At 47.1% G+C, this 27,967-nt stretch overlaps 1 protein-coding gene across 1 annotated transcript; it reads right to left on the bottom strand.

Moving 5' to 3' along the window:
- Positions 1 to 273: 273 nt before the first annotated feature.
- Positions 274 to 27,914, bottom strand: PLEKHD1 (pleckstrin homology and coiled-coil domain containing D1; the record flags this gene model as incomplete). The annotated part of the gene is made up of 13 exons (XM_082000277.1): positions 274 to 434; positions 1,039 to 1,188; positions 3,683 to 3,827; positions 5,056 to 5,188; positions 5,964 to 6,142; positions 7,469 to 7,562; positions 8,497 to 8,591; positions 10,515 to 10,567; positions 13,404 to 13,495; positions 17,755 to 17,831; positions 18,321 to 18,410; positions 19,342 to 19,435; positions 27,766 to 27,914. 13 exons carry the CDS (start codon positions 27,912 to 27,914, stop codon positions 274 to 276), a joined length of 1,512 nt encoding a protein of 503 aa, XP_081856403.1.
- Between the last annotated feature and the right edge of the window lie 53 nt (positions 27,915 to 27,967).

Genomic DNA, 27,967 nt, shown 5'->3' with positions numbered 1-27,967 from the left:
GCACTTTAACACCAGCCATAGTATCTTGGCAAAACGTGGCTTAATGTAAGCAGCTGAAGCAAACAGACTTGGAGTGATCAGCAGAGGTTGGCCAGGCTACAGGGAGCATTCAAACTAAAGCAAAGCCACTAACTGAGGGAACTGCCTACACACAACTTTCCCCCACTTTAGCCACCAAAGCGGAAATCTCCCTTCAGACCCTAGCACCCAATGGCATTAACTTTTGCGTAGCTGAACGGCAAGTTGAGATCAGAAGCCTCCTCCCAACAAAAGTCACTTTTCGTCCCCCAAAGCAGAATCCTTTTGCGACCTCATGATTTGACAGAGAGTTTCCCTGAAGTGTTGGTCCTGGCTCAGTCTTTTGGCTGCTTCTTTCAGCTCCTCAATGTTTTCAGCTTCTGCGTGCGAGAAGATGAAGGACTGGGACTGCTTCACTGAAACAAGAACAGCACAGAAGGGTCAGCACACTCCATCAGGGACACAAACGGAAGACAAAGCTTCACTAGAGCACACGAGCCATGTGATCAACACAACTGAGAGCCTGACAAGGGATGAGCTAACCATTACACTCTAACAACTTCACCTTACTCTTTTCGGAGGAGGAAATGCTGGCAGCATAGAAACACACTTTTCTTCTCCACAGCTGCCTCTGATTTAGGGTTCTACATAGAACCTGATCTAACCTTGCAGGTAGCCACTCTGAGCACTGGATTGGGTTGGACAATGTCCAGGTGATACTTCCAACCTAACTCAGTCTATGATTAAACATCCAGATGAAGTCAGCTTTGAGCATGTTTTTTTAGGGGCCGAGGACCATCACAGCAGTTACCTTTCAACATACATGAAGAGACAGGCAACCAGTACGCAGACTCAGCACCTGCTCTCCGGGTAAGGAAGCTCCCAGTTTCTCTGTAGCTCCATTCTCCTACTAGGGAATATGAAATATGACTCACATTTGTAGATCTTACTGCTCTGTCTGCCCCATCTGCACATATCTGCTCCTGCAGGGTATAGAGTAAGGAGTTGCCCGATACCTACAGTCATTCCATGAAGCACTGGCTCTCTGGCGGTGGAAGCGGCAGCTCTTTATGCGACGAGTGGCAGCCTTGTGGATGTACACAGAGTTCTTCATGATCACAGGCTTCTTGGCCTCCAGCTCAGCATTGCGGATGCACTCTTCAAAGAACTCTGAGGAGAAGACACCACTGTGAGCAGTGACAGGAGAGGCACTTCAAGCAATGAACCAGTCACAAGGGACTGCACTTGCTGATGGGTTGAGCCAGGTAATGATGTTCAGCACCTCCCTAGATCTTCACGAACCACAATCCATGAAGCTCCAGAATATCATCAGAATGAACAAGTTCAAAACGACAAAAACCTCCGGTCCCCAACAAATGCATACTCAAATTATAGAAAGAACAGCAATCATCCATTCCCCATCAATCATTCCCACAACTGCTCATGATTCAACTGCGAAAAGCCTCTGATACTATGATAAAAATTCTCAACTCTCTTGCAACAGAGGGGTCTGAAGCCTTGCTCACTGCACTTTCTTTGAAGGATTTCCAAAATGAGTCCAGTCTAACTGTGGAAAGAGAGGTGTTGACAACACTGGAACGGGCACACATACCCAGGCCATACATAGCCAGGGATTTCTTAATAGCATAGCAAATACTAGCACATACATACATACATTACAGGCTCCATGCAAAGCCCCGTGTCCAAACTCTGACAATGTTATTCTGTCCTGATCTGCCACACAAGCTGCTTTTCCTGGACCATTTCCCCTCTTAGAATCATAGAATCATTTGGGTTGGAAGGGACCTTTAAAGGTCATCTAGTCCAACTCCCCTGCAATGAGCAGGGACATCTTCAACTAGACAAGGTTGCTCAGAGCCCCGTCCAACCTGACCTTGAATGTTCCAGGGATGGGGCATCTACCACCTCTCTGGGCAACCTGTGCCAGGGTTTCACCATCCTCACTGTGAAAAATTTCTTCCTTATATCTAGCCTGAATCTGCCCTCTTTTAGTTTAAACCATGACCCCTTGTCCTATCACAACAGGCCCTGCTAAAAAGTCTGTCCCCATCTTCCTTAGAAGCCCCCTGTAAGTACTGGAAGGCTGCAATAAGGTCTCCCTGGAGTCTCCTCTTCTCCAGGCTGAACAACCCCAAATCTCTCAACCTGTCCTCCTAGGAGAGGTGTTCCATCCCTCTGATCATTTTTGTGGCCTCCTCTGGACCCTCTCCAACAGATCCATGTCTTTCCTGTGCTGAGGGCTCCAGAGCTGGATGCAGGACTCTAGGTGGGATCTCTCTAGAGCAGAGGGGCAGAATCACCTCCCTCAGGGTCCAACCATTATCTTCTGCCATTTCAGTCTTGCTGTCCTCCTGCCTGTTGCTGCTCCCCTGCTCTTCAGAGGGCTCACGTGCTAACGCACCCCAGCCCTTACATGAGAGGGCGTGAGCTGCAGGAATCACTTGGAAGGACCGAGGCAATCTGTGCTGGGACTGATGTTAAAGAAAACAGTGCTCATCCCTCACTCTCTCTAGCGTTTGGCTCATCAGTACAAAAGCTAAGATTGGAAATGAGCATCAGGAGACATTCAGTGCCAGAGATTACTCACTTATGCCCTGTGCAGGTGGCCCAGCTCTAGTTGAATGCTGAGCTCAACTTATCTACTTTAGCTGTTTTCTTACCATGACTCTGAGCCAGTGGGACGAAGATCAGAATCATGCCCTTTTGTCTCAGTTTAGAAACTACTGAATAATACTTATTTTATTTTTATATATATATATTTATAAATTTAAATTATAAATATGTATATATATGAACTATTTATAGATGTATTTATACTTATATAACAACACACAGAATGCCACAGGAATTTTTTTACTTTTCTGTATTGGCCCAATACATCAACCTTTCACTGAAATGAAGCCTTAACTGCACAGATACAGCATCTTCATAACAGTGTCCCCCTGCACTACACTTGAAGATGGAAAACAAGCAAGACTTCACCCAATTGAAGCTGCTAATGTCAATTCCCAAACCTGACTCAAGACAGATGCTAGGGTAATGCCCCATGTTACACACACACACACAAAAAGGCAAAGAAACAGCGATAAGCTGTGGTGAACCCGAGTCTTGCACCTGACCTGTGGACTACGGTCATCTCAGCACAGCAGTGCTGGACTGATGCAGTGATTCAGCTCTGAATCTGATCCAAACCTCACTGGCTGGGTCACCTACCAGCACGTTGCTACAGCAACCACGGTCCTCCTTAAACTGATGACATTCTCATAACCGAGACTGAGAAAAGATTATCGTAAGGGGAATCAGAGGATTCTTTGTAAGACCTAGTCAGTCTTTACAGCTCTGCCACAGCTTCCCTGTTTGGCATTTTGGAAAGCATTGGCTCATCTCTGCCCTAGGTTTGTCTTCCACCCAACAGGGAAGGCTGGGGTAATTTTGCCCTCCTTTGAGGGAAAAACACCAAGTGCCTGCATAGCAGTTCTGTCTCCTCAAAAGAGAGGTGTTGTTAAGGTACCAGAAGTTGGAAGAGCACATTATGTGCAGCTTTGCTAATTTGGGAACTTTTTTTTGTGTCTGGGAAGGTGGTTAGAAATACTTCTTCTCTCAGAGCTTGCTCATCAGTAGAGGGGATGGATGACTGACTTACTTCGCAAGTTACTGACATCTGCTTTCATCTTCTCCTCTTTCTCCTTGTTGCAATCCAGAGAATTTAGGCCTTGCTCCAAGCTCTGCAACGCTTCCTCAGCTTCTCTCAGTCTTTTTTCCAGATCCATGCGCACCTTCACCTCAGCCTGAGGAAAAGAATAAGCATTGCTGAAAAACGGCTTGTGTCTCAATAACCATCCTGCTAACTCACAAGGTCTGTGAGGGACCCACCAAGCAGATGAAAATGAAAAAACAACAGTAAGGAAAAACAACAGAAATATTGTGAGACATAAAAGTTGTTCTTCATGTCTTCAGACAGAGTCTGAATCTGAAGTCCAGATTATTTTAGTAATTCTCCTTCACTCTGACTTTCATTTTCAGAGCTTCCCTGTCATTGTATTAACCATGTGGAATCTGAGATTGTATTTCAACACATGAATTTGTGCTTATGCAAGTACTAGCAGCTGAGCAGGAACAGGAGGACATCTTTCCAGCTGAGGTGGACTTGAGATAAAGGCAGTCAGTTCCCATAAAGGGGTGTACAGTACTTAGTTTCAGAAACAAAACATAAGAAAAGTTTAAAATAAAGGATAATATCAGCAGTAGCTTAGCAAATGAGAATAACTAATACATCTTCAGTCAACTTAGCTTTAGTTTGGCCACGTGGAAGGTTACAGGATAAGAAAATCTTGGAGGTGCAGGAAAAAGAAGAATTGGGTTTTCTTTGGACGAAGTATTTGTAGAAGGAGGTTGAGTGTCAAACAGCCAATAATAAGCACGACCTTTACATTATTTAGATTAAAATAAAATAGCATACTTTGTCCAATTACCTTTGCATAGCTTAAGGTATCTTCCATTACTGGCATAACAAAGGAGGGCTGGTGCCTCACCTGCATTCCTCTGCTTTTGAACCCAAGTTCATGCAGAGGTTCCTGAAGATTTACAAATCTTAAGATTGATTCTCTGAGCACAAGTGAGGAGGGAAGATTTCTGCTCAGTTTTGTAATGTCCATATTAGCTAAAGAAATGCTAATTTCTTTGAAATAACCTTTATTCTTGATTTTTTTCACTACTTTCTCTTTTACTTTGTTTTCCCCCTCTATGTTTAGATGCTGCTTTCACAGTAGCAAATGAAAAGACTTCTACTGAATGGGTTAATCAGGCCTCAGAAGGAGAAAATAAATAGTGCTACATAGCTGCAATATGGCAACTTCACCTGCTACCATGATATGGAGCACAGCAAATGAAGATTTGCAACCACAAAATGAAAACAAAATAAAACCACGTCTCCCTCTTGACAGGGGATGAACTGAAAGGGAAAAAGAGACAACTCTGTGCCCAGGGATGTCGATACGCGACATAAGCAGGGGATACCTTGAGGTCTCTCTCTGTCTGCTGCTTCTCCGCGGTCAGCTCCGAGAGCGAGTTCTGCAGCGCTTGCGACTGGGAAGAGTAAAACTCCCGCTCCTCCTCCAGCGCTCGGGACCGCTCCTCATTCTCCTTCATCCTGGTGCACGGCACAGCAAAGGAAGATGACCATTCCCACCCCAGCAAAACTCACAGAAGGGAAAGGCCTCAGTATCGTGATGGGGCATACTTAACTACCTGTCTGCCCTGAGCAAAGAGGCACTAACAGGCTAACAAGAGCACTGTCTGTGTTTTACTTCAATAACACAGGCATTGCTGGAGAAAGCCTGGTGGACAGTTCTTGAAAGGAACATTCTCAACCCCTAGATGAGGTCCAGGAGCACCAAACACTTCTTGTGGACACCGTGAGTCACCATAAGTCCATGAACACCAAATGGATTCATGTGCCCAAGTCCTGATTCGAAAGGAGCAGACCCAAGCAGCAGCGAGGAGTTCAGCTGCCCTGCCTCACTCTGCCCCCTCTGATGCATTAATAACCTGAAGTCCTGCCATGGGAACCAGACAAGCTTCCAGACTTGTCTTGTGTTGTCAACCAAAAAGCAAGTCAGCAGACAGTCATGTCATTTGGCACCACTAAGCCTCAGAAGGGCAGAAGTGTCCTCTTCCCTTTACCCCACCCAAGAATGGAAATTATAAAGGATCTTGCCTATCTGCAAGTCTCAGGATAAACAAGGGAACAGTTTTGAGTGATCCTGACTTTAAGCCTGGAATATTTAGCCATACCTTTCCTGATTGCCTCCCACCTGCGAATGGGAAAACTACCTCTTCTCCCACCACCCTGTTCACACTGGATCACATCTTGTCCCACATCCTTGTCTCTGGCACCACCGTAAGAGCTCCTGCCCCCACTTCACCTCTTCTCTGCCAGGAGTTTCTCCTCCAGAAGTTGCTGCATCTTCTCTTCAATCTGTTGCAGGCTGCAGTGCAGTCCCCAGGTGGGGCTTTGCTCCTTGCTGGGGCTGGTTTGAGGTAGGAGCTGGCTCTCATTCTCTTCCAGCATCTCCAGCATTTGCTGCTTTTCCAGGGAGAGCTCCTTGAAGAAGGGCAGAGGTTGTGAGTATCAGCCAAGTCTAACATTTCTGCTCCTGTTCCTGCCTGGCTCCTCTCTATTGAGTCCCTCCGTCCTTACATCCACGTGCCTCATGCAGGTTAAAAACAGGAATTACAAAATCTGGTTTTCATTTCACACCTGCCTCATGAGGAGCAAGCCTCCACCATAGCCTTCGCTATGCAAGGGGGCGAGAACCTGCAGGGTCCTTTGACATGATATGCTAGTAAGGACCCAGCTCAGGGACTGGAGCCTTGTGCTTCCCTAGTCCATCACCGATGCAGGCAGCTTCCGTGCCTGCCCTCCTCACCTTGCTCCTCAGCGTGAGCTACAGGCATCCCCTCCATGGTACTCCTAACTGCGGGGCAATAGGACACATCATGCTGTTTTCCTGTGAAGTGTTCAGTCCAGTGTGCAACTAGGGCATGAATGGTCCTTCCCTACTTTTCTGGTTCTTTTTGCATACCCATAACTGCGGGCAAGGAGAAGAGCTCAAAGGAACACCAGCAACAGATTTTTGGACAAACTTGCAGGATGCGACACGAACATTAAGGATGACATTGAGGCTTCAAAAGGCCAGCTGTATGGAAATTTCACCAACAATGTACATTTAGAAAAGCCACTTTCCACCAACCCACCAGAGTGATACCAAGTAAAGAAAGGATTTAATACAGCAACACTCCGTTTCCTAAATTCCCATGTGGTACATGATTCCCTGTGAACCATGCTCCCTTCTGTGAACAAGGAATGTTGCTGCTGCTCCAGTTTCCACCAGGACTTAGGGAATTCCAGTTAAAAAAAAAAAAATTGGAAAGCTATCACAGACTAATAGCCAGGTTGGCTGGAAGGGACCCTCTGGTAGGCTCTAGTCCAACCTCCTGTTCAGAGCTGGTCTGTCAACAGAGCAAGATGTGGTCAGCTGTGGCTTTCTAAAGTCAAGTTGTGAAAACCTTCCAAGATGGAGGTTCCTCAGCCTCTCCCACTGCCTGCCTACCTGTTTGGTGAAGTCTCTCCCCAGTGTTCAACCTGAGCTTCCCCAACTGCAGCTTACAGTTATTGTCCTACAATCACTTGGTACTGCTGAGACAATTTTGGTTCTGCTGGGCTCCGTGTCACTTCTAGTCCTTGTCTGCAGGGGATTTTGACCTTCATACCAGCTACTGAATGAACCTGTTCATCTGCATGGGGCTTAACTCTGGCACTAGTAGATGTTAGATTCATTCCACAGCACAGCATTGCTTTCAGTCCTGGCCAGTTCTCATGGATCGCTCCCAAAATGCTGTCACTCAGAGAGGAGAAGTGGTCACTCACCTCTAGGGTTTTCTGTAAGGACTGTGTCAGGCTTCGCAACTCCTTCTTTTCTTCCTCCACTCCTTTAAGGGAGCGGGCTGTGAGCTCTAGCTCCCTAAAGAAGCAAAAAGGTGATAGCTGTTGTAGGGGTACACTAGCCCCACAGACCACGCTCAGAACTGCGTGGGCTGTGGGTCTCAGAGCAGGACTTGTGACCGGTGGTTGGTACAGGCAGCCCTGGAGGGTCAGGAGCTTGCCAGGAAGCATCACATCTTGAACACACCACGGGTGTCCAGGAACTGTACTGTGCCTCCTGATCGTCAAACCAAAACCAACTGTTACTGTGCTTCTCTAGCAAGGGCAGGGCCACAGTGGCAACTGGAAGAGCTCAGACAGGGCATATCATATCTAAGCAGATGCAGGTCTATGAAAACAAAAATGGTTTGCAAAAATCACACTGGCTTTTCTGAGATGTTATTTAGGGAGAGAAAAGGAAAAAAAGAGGGCAATGGCAAAACATGCCCTTTCAACACTGACGGCAAAGTACTTGTATCCTTCCCTTTCTAAATACATTTGCTGTTTATATTTTGCATAGCGTAACTCTTAAAATGACAAAATTATTCTTAGTGAGGCAACTTCATCATCCTCCCAGTGTCATTCAGCTGATGGTGGGAAACCAGATTCAGATGGCTGGAGCCCACATGGCTGGTGAGTCAATCAAACTTATTGCCTCTCTGAAACCTGTCCATTGCCATGCTACCCCGACTAATCTGGGGTTTGCTTATGTCCCAGCCCTTTGGAAATGAAGTCACTGAAGTCCTCAACGCAAAATGAAATGAAGCCATATTCTACTGGTCACACAAGTGATGGCAAATACCAGTAAACACATCTCAACTGTTCCTGTTTTGGTCAATATAGCATTTATCTCCTTCCTACATGCACAAAATAGGTGGATTTTATGAACTGTTTTGGTTCACCACCACAGCAGCACTTCTGCCCAGTGTGGGAGTTCATGTCCTTTTCTTGCCCTGCACAGTTCGCCACCTTACCGTCTGATCTGCTCTTGCTCCAGCCGCAGCTCCCGTACCACCTCTTCAAACCGGTGCTTCTCTGCTTCCAAGACCTGGTTCAGACGCTCAAGTTCCTGGACCAAAGAGAAGACAGGAATGTACTCTGCTGACGCGTTTACAGTTAGGAAAGGCTTCCTTGTTAACAGTGCCTGGGACTTTTAACCTGAGCTATGTAGAGCCACGGAGTGTCTGATTCCACCACACTTTTGTCCAGGGGCAATTACAAGGCATTGAAGGTTGGTTACCAGGCACCTGGAAATCCCAGACATGCTCCCTGCACACATCAGCTCTGCTGCACATATACAGAAGGTCCAAAGCTCCCTGGGAAAGCTGGGCTCAACATGCACTTGCCATTTCCAGGCACCCGCATGTGCAGGTACAGAAAGCCCAGACAGGAACGTGACAGCCCCAGCACCGCTGTGCCTGAAGTGTGATATTTCTACAAGTTCAGCCTTGCTTCCCATTCCCACTGGGACAGGAAAACATGACGTGCACAGTTACAGCTTTGCACAGTTTAATCAGCCTCTCACTGTCTTTATGCTAATAAAACCCTGCTTAAAGAGCACCGAATACCACAAACTATTCTCAAGCAGTGAAACAGCCTCTTCCCTGAGTCTAGAGGAAGCAGTTGTACCGAGCCCACTGCAGATGGAGGGAGATGGGGACAAAGTACAGCGAGGGTCTCGCTCCAGGTCAGGTCCCGTTGCAGCCTTACCCACTAGGCAGAACTGCTGCTGCAGGCCCAGGCAGGTCACAAAAGAGCACCGATGCCAGATAAATTCATAATAAGACTCTTGCCCCATGGTGCAGATACATGATTCAAGCTGCTTTCCCAACGTACGGCTCTGAAGCCTTCAGGCTCACAGCAGGTCAGACCACCACCGCTCTGTGAGCTGTATATTCATTCCTTCAACAGTACCCAAGCTCCTTCAAACTAACCTGGCCCCATGCGCTCTCTGTGGGCAATGGAGGCACCATGCATGGCTTTGTAAGAGCAGAGATTTGTTCCAGGGTCTTTAGACAAGGGCATTGCCCTCCCTCTGGCTGTGTGTTGCACAGCAGGCTACCTCACCAGAAAGGGATCTCTCCTTGCAAAGGCAGGAGTAGCTTAGCCCTAAAGGAGTGTACAAGCCACCTTTGGACTTTAGCTCTGCAGAAATGTACACAGGAAAAATATAGGCCTGGGAAGCCTAGGTCAGCATTGCTGTCTTTTCCTTAAAGAGGGGCAACAGTCATTTTGGATTAACTGGAAAAGAGAGCATGAGGCAGTTTGCAAGAGTGCAAAGTGGTGGTCTACATCCATGCGGGCTTTCCTACTGTGTAATAGGACAACCTATTTGCAAAGCTATCTTGCAATAACTTTATGATGCTGCTATAAAAACTGGTATAGATTTGGTGTACATATGAGAATGAGCTACTTTTATTATATTAAGCACATATAAATTAGGAATTGTTCGGAAAACAATAACAAACTTTCTAAATTAAGGTATAATAGTCACACCTAACGGGGTGCCCTCTTGAGCTTTCCGTAGTGCAATGTTTATTATTCTCCCCATCTCTGGTGTGTCCAAATAACAAACCACACTGCTTTTTGCTGCTGCTTGTTCCTCACAACTGTATCTCTACTCTAGAAAAATGTCAGGCTTTCTAACCGTGGAGACAGACAAGTTGATTGCCAGTCTTCTTGAATCTGCCAATAACAAGTGTATAATTCAACCCAGTGAATATGAATTTAATCTGATCTTCCTTCCTGGAGACATAACCACAAGCACAGTGCATGGAAAGTGCCTGGGAAGGGGAGCAGGGATACATCTCCAGGACCCACAGCACGGCTCTTATTCCTCTCATCATCCACAGGGCCCAGAGGTTGGCTGGAGACTCTTTTGGCTCAACAGCCTCCCTCCCTGAACCCTGACATGCCTTCATACCAACAGCTCCCAACCTCCCAGTCCTGCCCCATGGAAGTTGAAGGAAATTGGCTTGTGATGAACGCTCACCTCTTTTTGCTCCCTTTGCAGACACAGCTCTTCTGTTTCTTCCATTAGCTTATCTGCAAACACACACACAAAGGCCAAATGCAGATAAAAGCAATTTACATTCTGGGGATATTTATGAGCATGAAACACTGACTGTTTGAAGCTTGAGAATGCAGCATTCCCTATTGCTCTGCGTGAATCTGTCTGGGAGGCTTCAAAGGCTGAGATGACACTGACGGGATGTTCTGTAATTTCCCTCCTGCCAAATAACTTAATAAACTAAGCAACGATATTGCTGCGTACTCCTTCTAAGGTTTCCTCTCAATGTTCTTAAAGAGCATTAACGACCTAACCTTCCCAATCCTCTAGCTGAGTCAGGAAAATATTCTTATCTCCGCTTCACACATGAGGAAGCAAAGGCATGGAAAGGTTAAGTGGGTGCATGGGGTCACACACAGCGTAGCGGCAGTCAGTTCTCCTCCTGCAGCCCCATCCCTACCCACCTAGCACATTGCCCTCTCCTTCAGCCCCCTGAGTGTTGCTGCCAGCTCTCTATTGTCACCTTGGGATGTCCCAGCCAAGCCCAGAATCAATCCCCTAATTTCGCCACAAAACTTTTAGCTGTTAAGAATAGCTCCCCTCAACATCAGTCGCTTTTGTCTCCTTGAGAAGGACGCATGCCCACCAGACACTCTGCTCCGACCCTTACACTGGGACCTGATGTACCCAAGTTGTGCTACACTTTAACCTAAAACAGAGGCTCTGCCTTAGACAGCTCTTCGCCGTGCTTACAGGAAACTGGAGAGGAACATTCCTCATAGTTAAGCCCAGGGCTTGGCTCTCGGCTCTGCCACCCGGCTGCCATGTGAGCAGGGGCAGATTCACTGCAGCACTTTATGACTAAGTCTTCCTCGTATCAGGCGAGGAGGATGCTACCCGTTTCCTTTGTACTGGGGACCTGAAGAAATTACTATGGCTGGCAGGATTACTACGGCTGGGAGGAATGCAGACCTCCACCTCCTGCCCACAGCAGGGCTCCCGGTGCCAGAGCAGTAGTGTTATGTTACTAAAGGTCTGCTGACCACCACTGCTGCCTTTCCCTCCCACTCTCACCCTCTTCCTCCTTGCCAGGATCCAGCAGAGCTGCAGTGTAATTACACAGAGGCTCTCCCATCTTTCCTCTTCTGCCCTTCCTCGGGGGCCAAGCCCACGGCTTGATGGGCTTCTGCAAAGTCCCTGTCTGAGAGAGAAACCTGGATCCTAGCTGGGTGGGGGGCAGGTAGAAAGTAACTCCAGGGAGATTCGGGGAATTTCCCAGAGCAGTGTTTGCTTCCTCCAGAGAGTCTTGACCTGCTGCCAGGAGCAGTGCCTGGCCTGAAAGCTTAACTACAGGATGGACACAGATCATTGAAGGTAAGGCTAATGAGGTAGAAGCCTCAGCAGTTATATAGCAATAAATAGACAATTGCTGTCAAAAGAAAGTAACCAACTGTGACAACTGACCAGCTCTGAATGTTCTTGTCATGGACCAAAGAATCCAGTGAAATATGTATTTTCTATTCCAAATATCTCCTGTTTGCCACAGAACATGTATTCCTCTATTCACACATCACCTTCTCTTTTATTGTACTGTGTCCCTCTTTAGCCTCTTAGGCTCCTGAGCCTGCTCTGGCTGTTGCAAAATAATGTTTTGACAAAACTTTCCTGTTTCTGATTTTCCTCTTGGCTCTCCAGGTCCTCCTCTTAGCGCTCCTTATTATCCCTTTGTCAGGTGTGGATCCTCCCTGCCTGCCTCACACACGAGCCCATCCATCAGCTCACGTGTGTGAATAGCGCTTAGATCACCGCAATGAACATGCCTTGATACTTGAATTATGATCACTGTTACATGTGAGACCATACACTGAGATCACCCCTGATCAGCATGGATGCAGAAATGCAAAAGGCTCTTCAAGATTCCTTCAGTGGCTTGATGATTAGGAGCAGATACCACAAGCCCCTGCTCAAGCCATCACCAACCTGAAGCACCCAAAGTTGCTGCTAGCTTGGATGACTGTCCAAACAAGTCACTGAGCTCACACATGCAACCAGTAGCCCCCAGGTCAGAAGGGCTCTTACACCTTGGGGAATGCTCTAACTTAGGAGGCACCTGGATTAAAAAGTCTACTGTCCCTGGCTCTTGCTGTAGGCAATGTGAGGAAGAGACAACTAGACCTCCCAAGGCAGTTGGAGCACTTAAGGTACTACCATCCAGAGACTGGTTTACGAGTAGGGGATCAGACTAGATAACCTCCAGAAGTCTCTTCCAACCCAAATTATTCTATGTACATCCAGTGCAACTGTTCTTTCTCCACTGCCCATGGAGAGAACAATGACAAATTAGCCACTGCCATTAGACAGCTCAAGCAAGCCCACATAAATGCTCCCAATTTCTATATGAACAGCGTGAGCAAATGCAAAGACCGAATAAGGCCAAAAAAAACCAGCTAGAGGAGGAAAACTCATGCATGGAAAGCTGTGATCAGCCTCAGAAATACCAGTCCTGTGTGATTCAGGGAGACAAAGATATTGGATGGTTGCGTGGCAAAGCAGCTGAAAACAGCACATCCAAATCTCTCAGGGGCAGCAAACATTTGCGCAGTCCAGCCATCAGGAACTGCAGGACTGAAGCATGCTGGCCAAATCATGTTCTTCCTTTCACCCTCCACACAGATGTCCAGATCCTACCTTAACATTTGCAGGTTTTGACTCCCTTCAAAACCTGAATTTCAGCCGACGACTACTCAAAAGCTTCAGCCAGTAAGTCAACAGTAAAAACCCATAGCTGCTTGGCTTGACCACATTGACAACTTAAGAAAAGCAAAATAGCTATTCTGGGGGTTATGGATTTTAGAAGTAAAAATTTCCTACCTAAATACTCCTGTTTCTCCTTGGCCAGCTGCAGACCTTGGGCTTCCAGGCTCTCAATCATGGCTTCTCCCAGCTGGGCATTCTTCCAGGTCCTAGGGAGAGCAGACACAAAGCAGACAATGTAAAAGAGCTAAGGGTCCCACAGAGCGAGGCAGAGGAGTCAACCTAGCAATCTACCAAGGAATTAAAATACACAAGCTATCATCAGTTGGGACAGCGATTCTCTAAATTCTTCTCCACAAATGAATTTGAGAAATTTCCCTGACATTCAGTAATTTTTAATTATATGTTTTTTAATACAGGAGCTGTACATCAACACTGCACAGCTATTCAAATGTAGGTTTTTTTTCCAGTATTTTGGAGATTTCTGCAATGAGCTTAGTCTTAAGGACTCTCCAGACCAACTCAGCTCATGCATAGCCTCCAACTACAACAGGATGTACCTGGAACCCATTAAATGGATCCCAACAGACTTTAGAACCAGATTTTAGCTTTTTACTCAACTAACTTCCCATCTGCCAGTGACATTGTCTTCTGCAGCCTTTCCAATATTTTGCTGCTATAGCCACTCTTCCCCTTCAAACATTAACCATTTATTGACTCCTTCCCACAGCCTTCTATCTTCAGCCTTTCTGGTATCCATCATACATCCTGGAACCAACCAATCCTTCCTCTGCTAAACTTGTAAACTTGTCAGGACTTGGTGTCTGGCCCTATACTGTGAGTTAACTGCCTCTCCCTGTAAAAACAATGAAGAACCAGAGATAAAAGCCAGACAAGATGCTGGCAAGTAGGAAGAGTTAGAGGAAGCAGGCATATTCAAGGAGTACCTAGCATTATCATAGGACCATTGGCCAGAGGATCTCAAGGTCTCTTGAACACATCATGAAACTAAGCTGCAAAAAAGGCCTGTGGAGCAGATGCCTATTACTGATTGAGTTGATGGACAGGGTAGGCTTTAATACAGATATTAAATACCAAGGACAAGGACACAGAAATAAAAAACAGAACTGGAAATGGAGTTTGCTGCTCACTTCTATTCATGTTCCATTAGAAAAAAATATCTACACACATAAAATACATAAAATTCATACTTCGAATTAATCCAAATCTATTTATATAGGTGCACACACAGGAACAGCAATTACTGCCCAGAAATTCTGCCATCTTTGTTAAATCCCAAGGGAGCTTATTAATATTAAATACCACCTGTAAGCCTTCCTGTACCAAGCCTTTTGCGAGCCGTTTGAAATCATAGCTTTTTGGAAACATCTTATAAAACTATTTCAAGGCAACCTGTACATCGCCTCTTACAAAAGCCAGACAAATACATTACACACACATCACCCCAGGGACCAGGCAGCTGACAGCTCCAGCAGCCCAAGCACTGCCTTGTGCTCTTTGCAGACAGCTAGGTTTCTTTTCAGCTAATGAGCATCTAGGATATTTCTAAAGTGCAGAGGAAATTAGAACGCTAATTAAAAAGGTGATGTTTTGCCCACAGGTAGAAATCTTCATCTTGAGTGAGAATGTGTGAGTGTGAATGTGTTTTTCCACTAACGTTCTCTGGTACAGGATGCATCTGATCCCAGAGACACCAACAGCAAACAGCTCGGGGCGGGACGACAATGGCGATGGACATGACAGAGTCTATCATATGATTGCCTGGAGGGTTTCAAAACAGCTGTAGCCTTTAAGGTGCCTGTTTATTAGATTCACTTTTTCAGTGCTCCCTCCCTTCCCCAGCCTAACAAGATGTTTCCCTGCCTGTAACTCAAAGGTTACTACACCCACTGCTGTATAACCTAGAAGATGCACCCATATCACTGTGTAGCATTTAAGCTTTTATTCCTTTTGTCTGCTGGAACCAGTGCCGGTGCATAGCCACAGCAGTGGGGAGGTACAGGCTATGATGATGATTTTCAAGGTCTGGCGAGTGTGGCAAGTCCAAGCCACAGCACGCTAGAAGGGTGGAGAGACCATCAGCTCCCCTCTGCGTTGAATAAGCGGTTCCCTTGTCAAACCAGGAGGCTTGGAAAGGAGTGAGGAGCCGAAGGCATCACTGAGCAGACTGTGATGGTGGAGGTAATAAGCAGTTGTGCAGGCACACACGCACCACCCAGCCCCAGAAGCAGAGAGGCAGCAGACAAAATTGAAACAAAGGAGGGAGGATAGAGAACACTTCCCATCCTGGGTTCATTTTTTTCCTCTTTCCCCTATTTAACAAAGTCTCAGTCTATGGAGTTGTTGGGTTTTTGGTTTGTGCATTTTTTTTTTTTTAGTGTGTTGGGGTTTTTTCCTCTTTTGTTGATTTTAAATAATGAGGGGGACTGTAGGATGATCACAATAAACTGTAAGTGCTGCAGTGCCATCAGCAGTACAATCTCCATCTAGAAACAACAGGGCACTAAAAGAGGTTGCTTAGAAGATTTCAGCTGTGTCCTTTTATAGCTTTCCTATTCATTGCAGATCAATTTACTGGCCCATGCTGTGCCCTTTTGGCTGCTGCTTAGCTCCCAACCTGACCCTGATAACATAAATCACATAGCCTGTGCTTTTCCTCGCGCGCAGGTGATCATTAGCCCTGATTAGGCTGGCACTGGAGCTGCATCGCTCTCCTCCTCTGATGCAAGAAGAGAAGCAGAGAGGGGAGGGGAGGGAAGAGAGTGCCTCAGGCAGAGTTTCAGCTAGGTGCAGGTAGTCTGCTGTATGTAGCAGCCACTATCTAGCTCCTGTTTTAAACGCTAGCGCTGAAATACTGAAGCAAGGACTAGAGAAAAGGCTGCCTCTGTGAAATAAGCAGCTGCACGGGGCTTGCTTGTGAGAACCCCTCCTGAGCTGTGCAGCCACAATCCTTCCCTCCCATGCGCACCTGAAAGACGTATTTGGCCCCCCGAGTTACTGCCTTTGGCAATAGTTAAGTTTAACATTGGTGAAGGCAAGTGCAGACCTGTGCTATTGAAGAAAAACCTCCCAATTACTCAAGGGCTAAATCTGGGTCCCTCCTCCTCTGCAGTGGCCAAGCCTGCTCTGCCGAGTGGGTGACAGACCTCTGCCTTGGGTCCTGTGTCCCACGAAGCTTTAATGGACAGCTTTGCGTTGCAGTTCACACAGTACCACGGAGGTAACAGCTTGCTCCAGCACCAAAGCCAGGCTCACTGCAGCAGCGCAGAGCTTGGCTTGGGCTGATCCACCATAACCCTATGCTCCCCATTAATTACAAATGAACGTTTTTGGCCTCATAGCATTGGAATTAACTGAGATATTGCCTTTACCATGCACATGTGCATGCACACACTGGTATTACAAGTCAAATGTGCCTGAAAGACCAGCTTTTGACCCTGCAGTCACAAAAGACCACATACACACCTTGTAACGCAGCCAGGAAGGGCAGAGCAAAGTGCTTGTTGCTTCAAGCCTCATAGCTGAAAAGTAGGCTCTGCTCTACAGAGTTTCTATCTAGAAGTTTCTACCTAGCTTGGGAAAGTCAAATCCCTGTTTAAGTAAGTGTTACCTCCTCCTGCTCAGATGTAGAAAGAGCCTGCTCTGGTTTTGCAGGACAGCTGCTCGTTGTACTGTCAGGCTCCTGGGTGCTGAGGGACTGTATGCATACAGCGATCAAACCCTCTCACCCCTGCAGGTGGGCTGGAAATGCCTTGCTAACACCTCCTCCCCTGGGATTTAGCCTGCCTCTGTATTTTGGAATTAAACTGTCTTGAGAGGCCAAATCCTGCTGCTGCGTGGCCTGAGTGCCCGAGGATCTGGGCAGAAGGGATGCACACCCCATGATCACACCGTCGCTTCAGGGCTGTTACTGACATCTCGGCATGACCGGTACCGCTCAGGAGAGCGGTGAGGTCCCTTCTCACCAACACGGTGTAGAGCTACATGGACAGCTGCTCACTAGCTTTGCCTGTTCTGCTCTTACCTTACCCCAAATTCATCTATATGCAGTGCAGGGAGGTTTTCTGACCCCCAGCTTTGTCAAGCCCGCGGGCCTTGCTTCTCACAGAAAAGAGAGCTGCCCTTCAGTCCCAGGTCCCATCTCTCCAAGGCGAGAGGGGGGACAGCGGGTGCCACGCGACATATCAGCATTTGACAGATGACAGCCTGGGGTTGTGAGCAAAGCATCATCCTGCATCCCGCACCGCACACTGGGAGGGAAGCTCTGCGTCGGTTTTAGAGCATTCTCGTTTAGGGAAAGGATGGGTGCAGGAGGCAAGTGAAGGTTTCCTTAGTCTTGGGGAGCTTCTCTGCCTCCCCATAGCCCTTCTAGTCAGGCTTCTTCCTTTTTATCCTTTACACGTCTACAGAGCAGATGAAAGAGAATAAGGAATAGAAAGAAGCTTACACTTTTCCAGACTCCTGTAGCATCTCCAGCCACTGAGCCTGCTCAAACTCTGATTCGGCTGCTAGAACAATGTTACCCTAGAAGAGGGGAGAGGAGGGGAAAAAAGCCCAGATTAGAGAGGCTGGTGCCTTTCGTGCCTCTGTGCACTCAGGGGATGAACTGAAGACAGCTAGCACAGCTATGGCAGAAGGGGAGCTCGGGCTTACAGCTCCATGGGAGGTATCGCGTGGGAGCAAATATGATCCAGGCCTACCACACATCGGAGAGAGATGCGCACGGCCAGTGGTCATGGTAGGAATAGGGCAACATGAGCTCTAGGGCTCCTGAATACCTGTCTACTGGTCTGCTAGTATCATAAGACCTGCTGTCAGAAAAAGCAAGTTTCCTTGCTGGTTGTCAAAGCAGGAGCAGCAGCAAAGCCTTGAGGGGCCGTGGGATGCTAAACCACCCTCTTTTTCAGGACAATCTGTCCAGAGAGGTTGGGCATACCTTGGTGGGGTGGGAAAGACTGCCAGTCCAGCTCTGCTCATCAATAAAAAGTTTTGTGGTGTAAGAAGTCTACTTACATGGAAGTCTTCATGAGAGATCCTTATGGCATAAGGCATGTTGGGCTCTTCTTTGGGCTCCACGATGCAGCCTCCCAGGGGTATGACACCCTGGGGATAAACCAGAGTGCTCCAATCAGTCAGCAAAGTCATGATAACTATTAACTAAACAGGAGCTGGACTTTCACCCTTGGTCACTTGTAGGACCCTGCCCTACCGTGGCTATCCCAGGAGGGGCAAGACACACAGTTCCTGAAAAGCAGAGGGACTCCCACCACCACCCCAAGAGACCTCCAAGTGGTATCTGAAAGGGGGTAAAGATGGCTCTCCCATACTCAGCTTGGAGGGAAGGCTGTTAGCTAGAACATAGAAATGGGAGCTCTTTTGTCAAGGAGAAGGTGATGTCCCAACAGGGGCAGATGTCGCAGATTCACAGTGTGGTACCATGAGGGAGGTTGTGCGTCCATTACAGTCACCACCAGCAGGTCAACACCCCACACGTGCTGTGTGGGGATGGATGGGTGGCCTGCTGCCCCTAACCAGGCCAGGTGAAATAAACACCTTTAGAAGCACACGTGGTTCATCAGCCTCCAGTGACTACAGAGGATAAAAGCAGACCCAGGACACAGAGTTCCTCCATGAGAACTCTAGGCAGCAGAGCTGCGGAGGCTGCTTCTCGGGGCTGAGGGCATGTGGGTTAGCAGGGGCTGGCTGCAACTGCTTATGAGTGCAAGTACAGGTTAGGAACAATCAGCAACCAAAGCTGTTAACCCCACCACTGGCTTTGCCAACAGCATTCTCATAGCCACAAGATTAGTTGATTAGGAGGTCAAGGGAATACATCTACTATCAGGTTAAAAAAAAAAAAAATTAAAATCATGTACCTGCTAAATCGTTAAGGAGCCTGAAGAGGTACTGACATAGTTCTTGCCTTTTTTGAGGCTTCTCTGGATCTGTGAGAAGTTTGTGACTTACTTCTTCGTCACTTGCTGGGGGAAGCTAGAAACAGAATAACCCCCTCTCCCATGCAAACACTGCTCACCTTGGGGTGGATATTGAAGTATTTATTGCTTTCAAAATTCTTCTTCTCACTCTCAGCATAGTAGAGCAGGAAACTTTCCTTAATTATGAAGAACCTTTAAGGCAAAGAAAAGAAGTAAATTTTGCTAGAACAGAGGTCGTTGTTCACAGCCCAAGAAAATTTCTACCTAACTAAAGCTAGTTCCTGAGCAGAAGAGTTTACTATTCCCATCTATCCCTAAGGTGAGGTGCCCCACTTCTGCTCACAGCCAAGAGCTAGTGCTTAACACTAAGTGCCAAGTTCAAGTGCTTTGTGCTTACAGTTTGCCACAGCATGCACACACCAGTGTGGAAGGCAAACGACAGCACCATTCACTCATGGGGCAATGAGACGACAGCCTGTGTCCAAAACAGGAGCACAGCCAAAGCCTTTTGGCATCTTGACCTGTGTGTGCTCTATCTAGCCCGTGAGTTGGATTCAACCTATTGGAAGAGAGCTGCTCCTTTTTTTAAGGGTGTCTCTCACATGGGCTAAGAGCAACTAAAATCTTATTTTTTGAGACCTACCCCCTGCCACCCTCTTTCCTCCCATCCTGGCATAAGCCAGAAGGGAAGTGTTTCCTCTGTAACTCTGAGTCATATGCAGGGAGAGTCACAGACTAGCATCCCCAGGCGACTCTCGAGGCAGAAGACTGGCCACAAGAGCACTCAGGAACAGAAATAAATTTTAGAGATATTTTTAAGCAGAGTTCCTGGCAAAGTCTCCTGTCATTCACCCTTGTAAATACAAAGGTAATTACCTTTTTTTTTCCCCCCCTTCTTATGCATCACATTAAAATGTGCCCTGTTCTGCTCAGTTAGCCTTGGGTATGCTCTGATGAACACTGTACAGTAGCCACAAAACATCACAGCTTCTGTAAACCAAGCTTCTAATTTACTGGAGCACGTCCTCAAAATTGTGATTACAGGGGTGCCACTTTTAGCTTATTTGGATGTTCAAAATGCCCCAGGAGAGTCCCTTTTCTCTTCAAAAATTGAGGTTGCATTTACCCTGCAGGCAGTGGTACAGGGGAGAGAGAGCTGATTTAGCTTAAATTTGTTCTAAACCTCTGCAGCAATCAGAAGTGCTGAAGAGCAGCTGAAAAAATGGGGATGAGTTTAGTAGGGAGGTTTCAAAAGAGTAAAGGACAAAGTGAATGTGTTGCACTGTTCTGTACATATTTTCTGAGATGAGAAAAGAGGGACTTGGAAAAAAGTAAAAGGCAGTAAGCTGAAAATTAATAAAGAACGCCTTTTGGCACTGCACAAAACACTGCTGCGTAAATCACTTTCATGTAGTCCCAAGGACAAGAGCTCTCGAGGAATCTGGAAAGGATAAGGCATTTCTGTGAGTAATGAGAACATCCCCAGGAAACCCTCCTGCTCCTCGGCAGAAAAGCCTCCACTGAGAGGGATCAGGAGGAGACTTCTCCGGGCAGCGCTTTCCAGTTCTGCGTCATTGGTGATGGGCTACAGGCTGAGAGGTCTGATCCACAAGAGCAATTCTCATACCTCCACGTGCCCATCCCACCCCAGTCCTCTCCTGAAGCAGAGGGCCTGTCAGATGGAGCCAAGCACTGCTTCCAACACAGATGAAAACAGCAATTTGGTACCAGTTTAGTTCCTAAAGCTAAAGAAAGAATTCGAAGCTGGCAGAGAATTATTGTTATAATAATACAATTATACATATAATTATAATATATTATTAACAATTATCATTATTATAGCCAGGGGAAAGCTTTACCACTTCTACCAGCTCCTATCTCTTGCCTTTCTGCCATGGCTCTGTCAACGTAGATGAAATTACCACATGCCATGGAAACATGAGCCATGGGCTCACAAATGGACCAAAAAACACAGAACAAAGCTAAACTTCTGAACGCCTGCAGCAAGCTCGAGCTCTGGAGCTACTGTGCGCCGGCTCCAAAATTTTTAAAAGTGACAGTCATTGAACGTGTGGATGTTTACATCCAGAAATCTTCAGTACATGCAAACACCAAGCAGCAATTCTTGCGCCCCAGATTTTTTCTTCTCCTCGCCCACTCATCTATACGTGTTCACATTGACAGCAGAGTTGAGGAGAAGAAGCCAGTTTGCTTCTTCAGCAAGACACTGCCTTCTCATTTGATACTCCAGGAACATCATGGCTGACTGCCTGACCCCACCTCTTGCTCCTGATGACAGCCTGGCAAAAAGCTCTCTAAGCAGAACAGAATAACTCAGTGGGAAAACAAAAAAAACCCACTCAAAACACCCACTCTTTTGCACTGAGCTCATTGAGTTGGTAGAGGACCAAAAAGGTGCTTGGTCATGGCACAGCCTGCCCAGCAAGTTCTCTGAGTAGGAGCAGTTACTAGTCACCTTCCATCCAGGGGAGCAGCTCCTTCCCAGCCCGAGCTCGTGTCCCAGCGCACCTCCCAGAGGAGCTGCATCTAACGCCCCCGCAGCTGGGAAAGCAACGCATGACCCCACCTGCATTGGCTGCCCATACTCTCTCTGAATGGTTGTAAGAGGTGCCCAAGATGGACAGGGAGATGATGGACTGTCCATGGGGCACAGCGTGCTTTCCCTGTGATGGCAATCTCCATCTTAAATCTCTTGCCAGCGTCACAGATCAGTGTCCAGAACAGTTTCCTCATGACAGTAGGCAGGGGTGGGAAGGAGCATCCCAGAGAAGGTGGGGGGCTGAACTGCTCACACAACTTTGAGACACCGGCCCATTTAGCAGATGCATTAGGCACATCTCTGTGGGACACATTACATCAAGGTCTCTCCTCTGTATGAAACAAGGAGTGGTATATTTAGATATATTTGCATTAATGACAAAGGCAGCCACAACACCTGCAGCAGGCTCAGAGCTGACCCTGGCCAAGGCAGATATCGGAGAGGTCTCCACAGAGCAGACAGGACTTGTTTCTGGTTCCTCCTGTCCACATCTCTTCTGTAAGCAGCAGCCTTCTGCCTTCCTGTTTCACTTTTCCTCCCACCTCTTGTCATAAACTCTCTAAGAAACTTTTCTTATGGGTAGCTGCACCTTCACTTTATGTCTCTAATGCTTAGTTCAACAAGTACTTGATTTCTTTTTTAGAGGGACACGTTACCTCATCTGCACAACAAATACAGAAATAACATCTTGTGCTTGGTCCAGAGGGTCAGAGTGAACCCGATACTGTGGGCACAAATACAAAACTAAGGATTAAAAAAAAAAAACAACACACCACATAAGATGGAGAAAGTCTATTCATCATTTCCAACAGTCTTTTCAGTCTGAACAACCTCAAGAAACATTTGAAAGACAAGTAAAGATACTGATCTTTAACTACATGTGACTTTTAATCTAAATGTTAACCCCCAGTTAAAGCCAGGCTTTAGTTTGCTACATACTTTTTGTCTGCTCAGTGCTCCTGATAATCCCTATATTATAGATTATGTGCCAGTGGAAAACAAAACCAAACCAAGAACGAAGCATAGCACAGATCTGAGAATTGATGTTTCTCTGGCAGATTAATGAACTTTTAGATCCCTGACCTCACAGATGTGGAGAGAATCTGTGTGGATTTGGAATGAAAATGTACAAAATAAGAGATAAAAATAATAACAACAAAACCCCACAGCAAATAATGAAGGAAAAACAGTGAAAATCTGGTTAGCTGATGGACATAAGAGAATATGATCTGAGCATAAATATATTATCTATCCTTACCTGCAAGGCAACACCTAAGCAACCAAGACCACCACTTTGACTTTCAGGACAAAGTCTCCATACAACAATACAAGGGTAATTGATGCAGCACAATGGGAAGAGGGATGAAGTGAAGGAGTAGAGGAGAAGGTGTTACAAGACTCAAGAGCAAGTCGAAGACCGAAGCAGCAGCCAGGTGAGTAAGAGCAGAAGGGGAAAAGATGGCCAAGGGAGAATGGGGAGAGAGACCCAGTTAGGGCTGGGGACACTGAACACATATCTGAATTAGGCACAGGTGTGCCAGCAGAAGAGGGAGTATTGGAAGGACAGGGGAAGATTCTGAATACAAACAAGAAACAAAAGAAGAGAAGAGATTTAAAAACAGGGCAGCATTCAAAAAGCCTGGAGAGCAGCGGCGAAGGTGAGAGGGGAGGAGAGCTGGCACAACCATGCATGCTCCACATGCAGCACAACTAATACAAGAGCCATCCACGCACGGTCAACTCCTTTGGGTCATCCATCCCCTGATGCCAGACCCTGCACTAAGAAACCACTGAAGCCACAGTGTAATTAAACTGGCATAGCAGAGGAACAGTAACAATCTGAGTGACGTGGACATAAAGCCAGAGACGTGATCTGCCAGGATTAGACACAACGGCTCTGCACTGGACAAGTAGAGATACCTGATCTCTGGAGATAAAGTGGGTTTTTTGTGTCACAGAGGGCTAACAAGATAAATCAGCTAATCTCTGCAAAAGTTTTTGAAGTGACAATAGCCCATGTTAAATATTTACATTATAAAGCTGCAGCAGTCTCACTGGTCCTTCCTGCCAGTGGTGGTTTTCTGGGCACCAGTCCAGGAGCACAGGCAGCAAATCCCAGTTACTAGATCAGCCCAGTTCTCTCTCCCTAGGGACAGCTGAGGAAAACAACCGGGCAAATCATCTTTACCAGCATGTCAGCGCAGCGACCGCAATACCCGTCCCTCACTCTTCCTCTCCCGAGCGCTCCAGGCTTTCCTGCCTGCCTCCTGCCCTGGCGCCTGGCAGCTGGAGCGGTGCCCAGCCGGGCAGGGACTGGGGAGAGGTGGATGCTTCCCGACAGCGACCAGCCAAATGGGAAGTTTAGAAGGACGAGAGGGAAGCACACGCTCTGCCCGACCCACCGCCCCGCGCTGCACGCGCACACCCCGCTCTGCGGCTGCCTGCTTTCTCGGGTTTTTTAGAGCAGAAAACAGTCCTAAACCATCATCCTTTCCACCTGTCCCGTGACCACATCCGTTGACTGTTCGTAGCCACTCTGCCGGAAAACGAGGTTATGTGCATGCTTTGCAGTGCCACAGCCAGGATTGGCCCAAGAGAAGATAGAATTTTTCTCTTAAATGCACTGTGTTCCCTTCCTTCTAGCAGCAACCCGGCATCTCTGATGGATTTACTCAGAGGTATAGGCATATTTTGTGTTTTGTTCTCTACTCTTTTCAATTCCTCATGTTCCACTTTGCTTTTCTGACTCTGGTTGACCACTGAGCAGATGCCCTCCTGGAACTGTCCCCCATAGCCCCAAAATCTCACACCTGAATGGTGACAGTCAGCTTCGAGCCTGACATTTCTGTATGGGGCTGGGGTTATTCACAGCAGAAAAGGATGTGTCACTTCCTACCTGCAAAGCTACAGCGCCCTGTTCACGCCACATCCAGGGCAGGTACGTACCTTGGGCGTTTCATTCCAGACTCCATGCCAGGCTGATGCCATTACCAGTACAACTTTTGTGGTAGGGAGGAGACCAAACTGCTTGTTGTTAATCAGAAGGAAGAATGGGGTGCAGTTTGGTGGGAAGAGGAGGACCACAAGTCAAGGGTTGAGAATACGACTTTCCAAAGCCGCTCCAGCAGCAACACGAGCTTAGACTGATCAAAAGCATCAGTAAACTCAGAAGATGGTTGTGTCTCTCTTGGAAGGATATTACTTTACAAGGAAAGAAAATTCACATTAGGAATAGAACTTCTTCCCTCAGAGGGATAGGAGCTACGATGCTGCTAATGGCATTTTAAAAAAAAAATAAAGCTGTGGAAGGCAGCATGCCCAGACATCAGCCCTGGCAGATAAACACAGCCACGTTGGTCCAGTGCCAGAAGCACCCAGCCCGCTCTCGGTTGGTACCCGAGGCAGCACACAAACGCTTAGGCTGCAGGACAGACCCTTATGTAGGCAAGGGAAAGGGCTGGAAGCCTCATATCAAGTCTCGCTGTCCTCGCAGGCGCCACCAGACACCAGCCCTGACTACAACAAGGCTCCGCTACCCCTCCCTGCATAACCTCTACAGCTGCGAAATCCCCAAACCTGGGCTTTCAATCACCAACACGCTGGACACCATGCCTGGGCTTTTTTTCCTTGATCCATTATCCAGCCAATAATACCAAAAAGATAAGAAGTAGTAATCCAGGATTTCAGGACAAAAATCTACATTGCTCAGAAATCAGATCCTCAACTGTATCTAGCAATAGCCAATTTTTTCCTCTTAATTTAACTTAATTTAACTGGCACGGGAAACATCTCTTCCTCTTTTCATAAAATAATGCATTTGACCAGCTGCGTCTTGCTGGGCATAGGGGGTAGGTGGGGGGAATGGATGAATTGTACTTATCCTTCCATAATGACTGACTTATAATAACATGTAAGATTTTTTACTTTAAAGCAAATCTCTCTTGTGATAAAAAAGTCTTGTTGTTCCTCCCATTCCAGTCGTTTTACTCCAGAAACTTCTTCCTTCCAAACCACACAGATTCCCTGTGTTCATCTCCTACTGACCCATCTCTGGTCCCCCCTCAGCTGCCATGCCTGCAGCTAACCTGCCCCATGGTCACCTGCCCCATCTCTTCCCACCTGCTGTCACTAAAATATTTACCGCTTGCTGAAGACAGGGGTGACTTCTAGGAATAGAACAGCACTAAATAAATAATGACAGAGAGAGCAGAGATGGGCCATTTGCCTGCCAGAAATTTTGATTAGGAAGAAGAAAGCCTCTTAAGAATGTCTCCTCCATGGCAAATTACCTTCCCCTCTGTTATTCTGTCCACTTCTTTACCATAAAGTCACATTAAATGAATTAAGCCTGGAAACTAAATATCAATGTTTGGGAGCAGAGTAGGGAGCATCAGCACGAATTCTCTCCTAGGTGACAAAAGGCCATTGTTTGGTTCGGGGTTTTTTTGGTTGTGTTTTTTTGTTTGTTGGTTGTGGTTTGTTGTGGTTTGGGGGCGGGGGGGTGGTGGGAGACAGTAAAGAATAAAGCCTGCATGTAGGTCAAAGACAGCTACAAACACAAAACTGCTTCCCAAGCAACATTTAACTATTTTTCAGGCCATGCCATCTTCACAGGTTTAGACTGGACAGCACTGTAGTTACTACACAGAGCAAAACTGGGAAAGCTGGGTTTAGAAATGGATTTAATGCATAGTCTCTACACTGCAGACTGCAGCAAAAAGCTAAGTACCAGAGCCAACAGACATGGCTCGTGCAAGTTAATTTATTCTTCTGAAAAGCCTTGAGACACACTATGCTACAAAGGCTACAAAACTGCCTTTCAGCTCCAGAGGTAGCTCAGGCTTCCTGCGCTGCCGGTTGTTAATTACTCATTTGTGCCTTTCCCCAGCGGAAAGGTGAGGGTGGGGAAGACGACAACATTACTTTGCTTTTCTGGCAGACTTTTTCATCTGCAGATATCAAACTCCTAAAGGGGGGTAAGTACTACTATCCTTCTTTAATAGATCACAACGAGAAATCCTGGGTCACAAAATACGTCTCTGGCCATGGTAGGGCTAAAATGCAAGTTTCTCGGCTGCTGGTCTAACTAACTGCATCGTTTGCCAGTGACATTAATCTGCCATCCAGGAGTGCTGCGAGGCTTAATCCATTGGATCATGTACCCCCAGTGAGCGATGAGAAAGAGCTGTACCATGCTTCTGTCTCAGTACCCATCCTTGAACAGTCGCGTCTCATCGTTTGACAACCAGCAGAAAACTCTCCTGTGAGATTCAGTGACTCGCATAAAGAAACTACACCGGCTTTAAACCTCAAACTGACCCATCACTTCAGTATCGTAGAACACGCTTCCATCCTTGGTAAAAGGTTAGAGCAAATACATTCCAGCTCCAAACGTCCTGGCTGCTGATACACGACACACAGCAGCTTACAACTCCCTAGCAGCAGATGGGAGAGGATTCAGAGCCACCTTCCCCCCAGGGAAGAGTCTGCATTTGCTGTTCCAAGCGTGCCATCACTGTCACGCAGCACAGCGGTCCTGCTGCTGGTCCACAGACCCCTGCAGACCATACACACGCACGCGCAGTTCAGCCTAGCCATCGCACACCCGAAGTACTCAAAGAGATTTAACAAGTGCTAATGAAGAAAGTCAAGCAGTTTGGGGGCAAAATATATGAGCTGACTGTTCCTCTTTCATGGACGATTATGCAGAGGAGGCAGCTAGTCGCTGTTCCCACTCGGACGTGCACGGAGCACAGGGTCTGGGGGGATGAAGAAGAAAGCGCAGCGGGGTGCCATGTGTGGAAAGCAGACTCAGAACAGCAGGGAAGCTATGCCCAAAGTTTCACCCCTAGTCTCTGCCTGGCTAGCTGCACTTGAAGAGACAAGCGCTCAGGCTCTAACTTCCCCCAGCACCCTTAGGCTTTGTATTTCGCCTGAGCATCCCTCAGCGACTGCGGCTTACCTCCTGGACCATTTGGCCGACTGCCTCCCAAAGGGTCTCTTCCAGAGCACGCCATAGAGCTGCACTTTGGTGCTGATGTCCAGAGCATCTGAATCTGCCTGCTCCATGGACGGAGAAGGGGATACAGAACTGGATTTTGAAGCAAACATTATAGATGGGTCTGGTTCTAACTCTCCCCCTCTGCACGGCAGCTCCAGGAATC

This window comes from Phaethon aethereus (genome assembly GCF_964289735.1).
Source record: "Phaethon aethereus genome assembly, chromosome: 5".
Taxonomy (NCBI): Eukaryota; Metazoa; Chordata; class Aves; order Phaethontiformes; family Phaethontidae; genus Phaethon; species Phaethon aethereus.
Note: the sequence above shows the minus strand (reverse complement) of the source record. Positions and strands in the feature narration are given on the sequence as shown.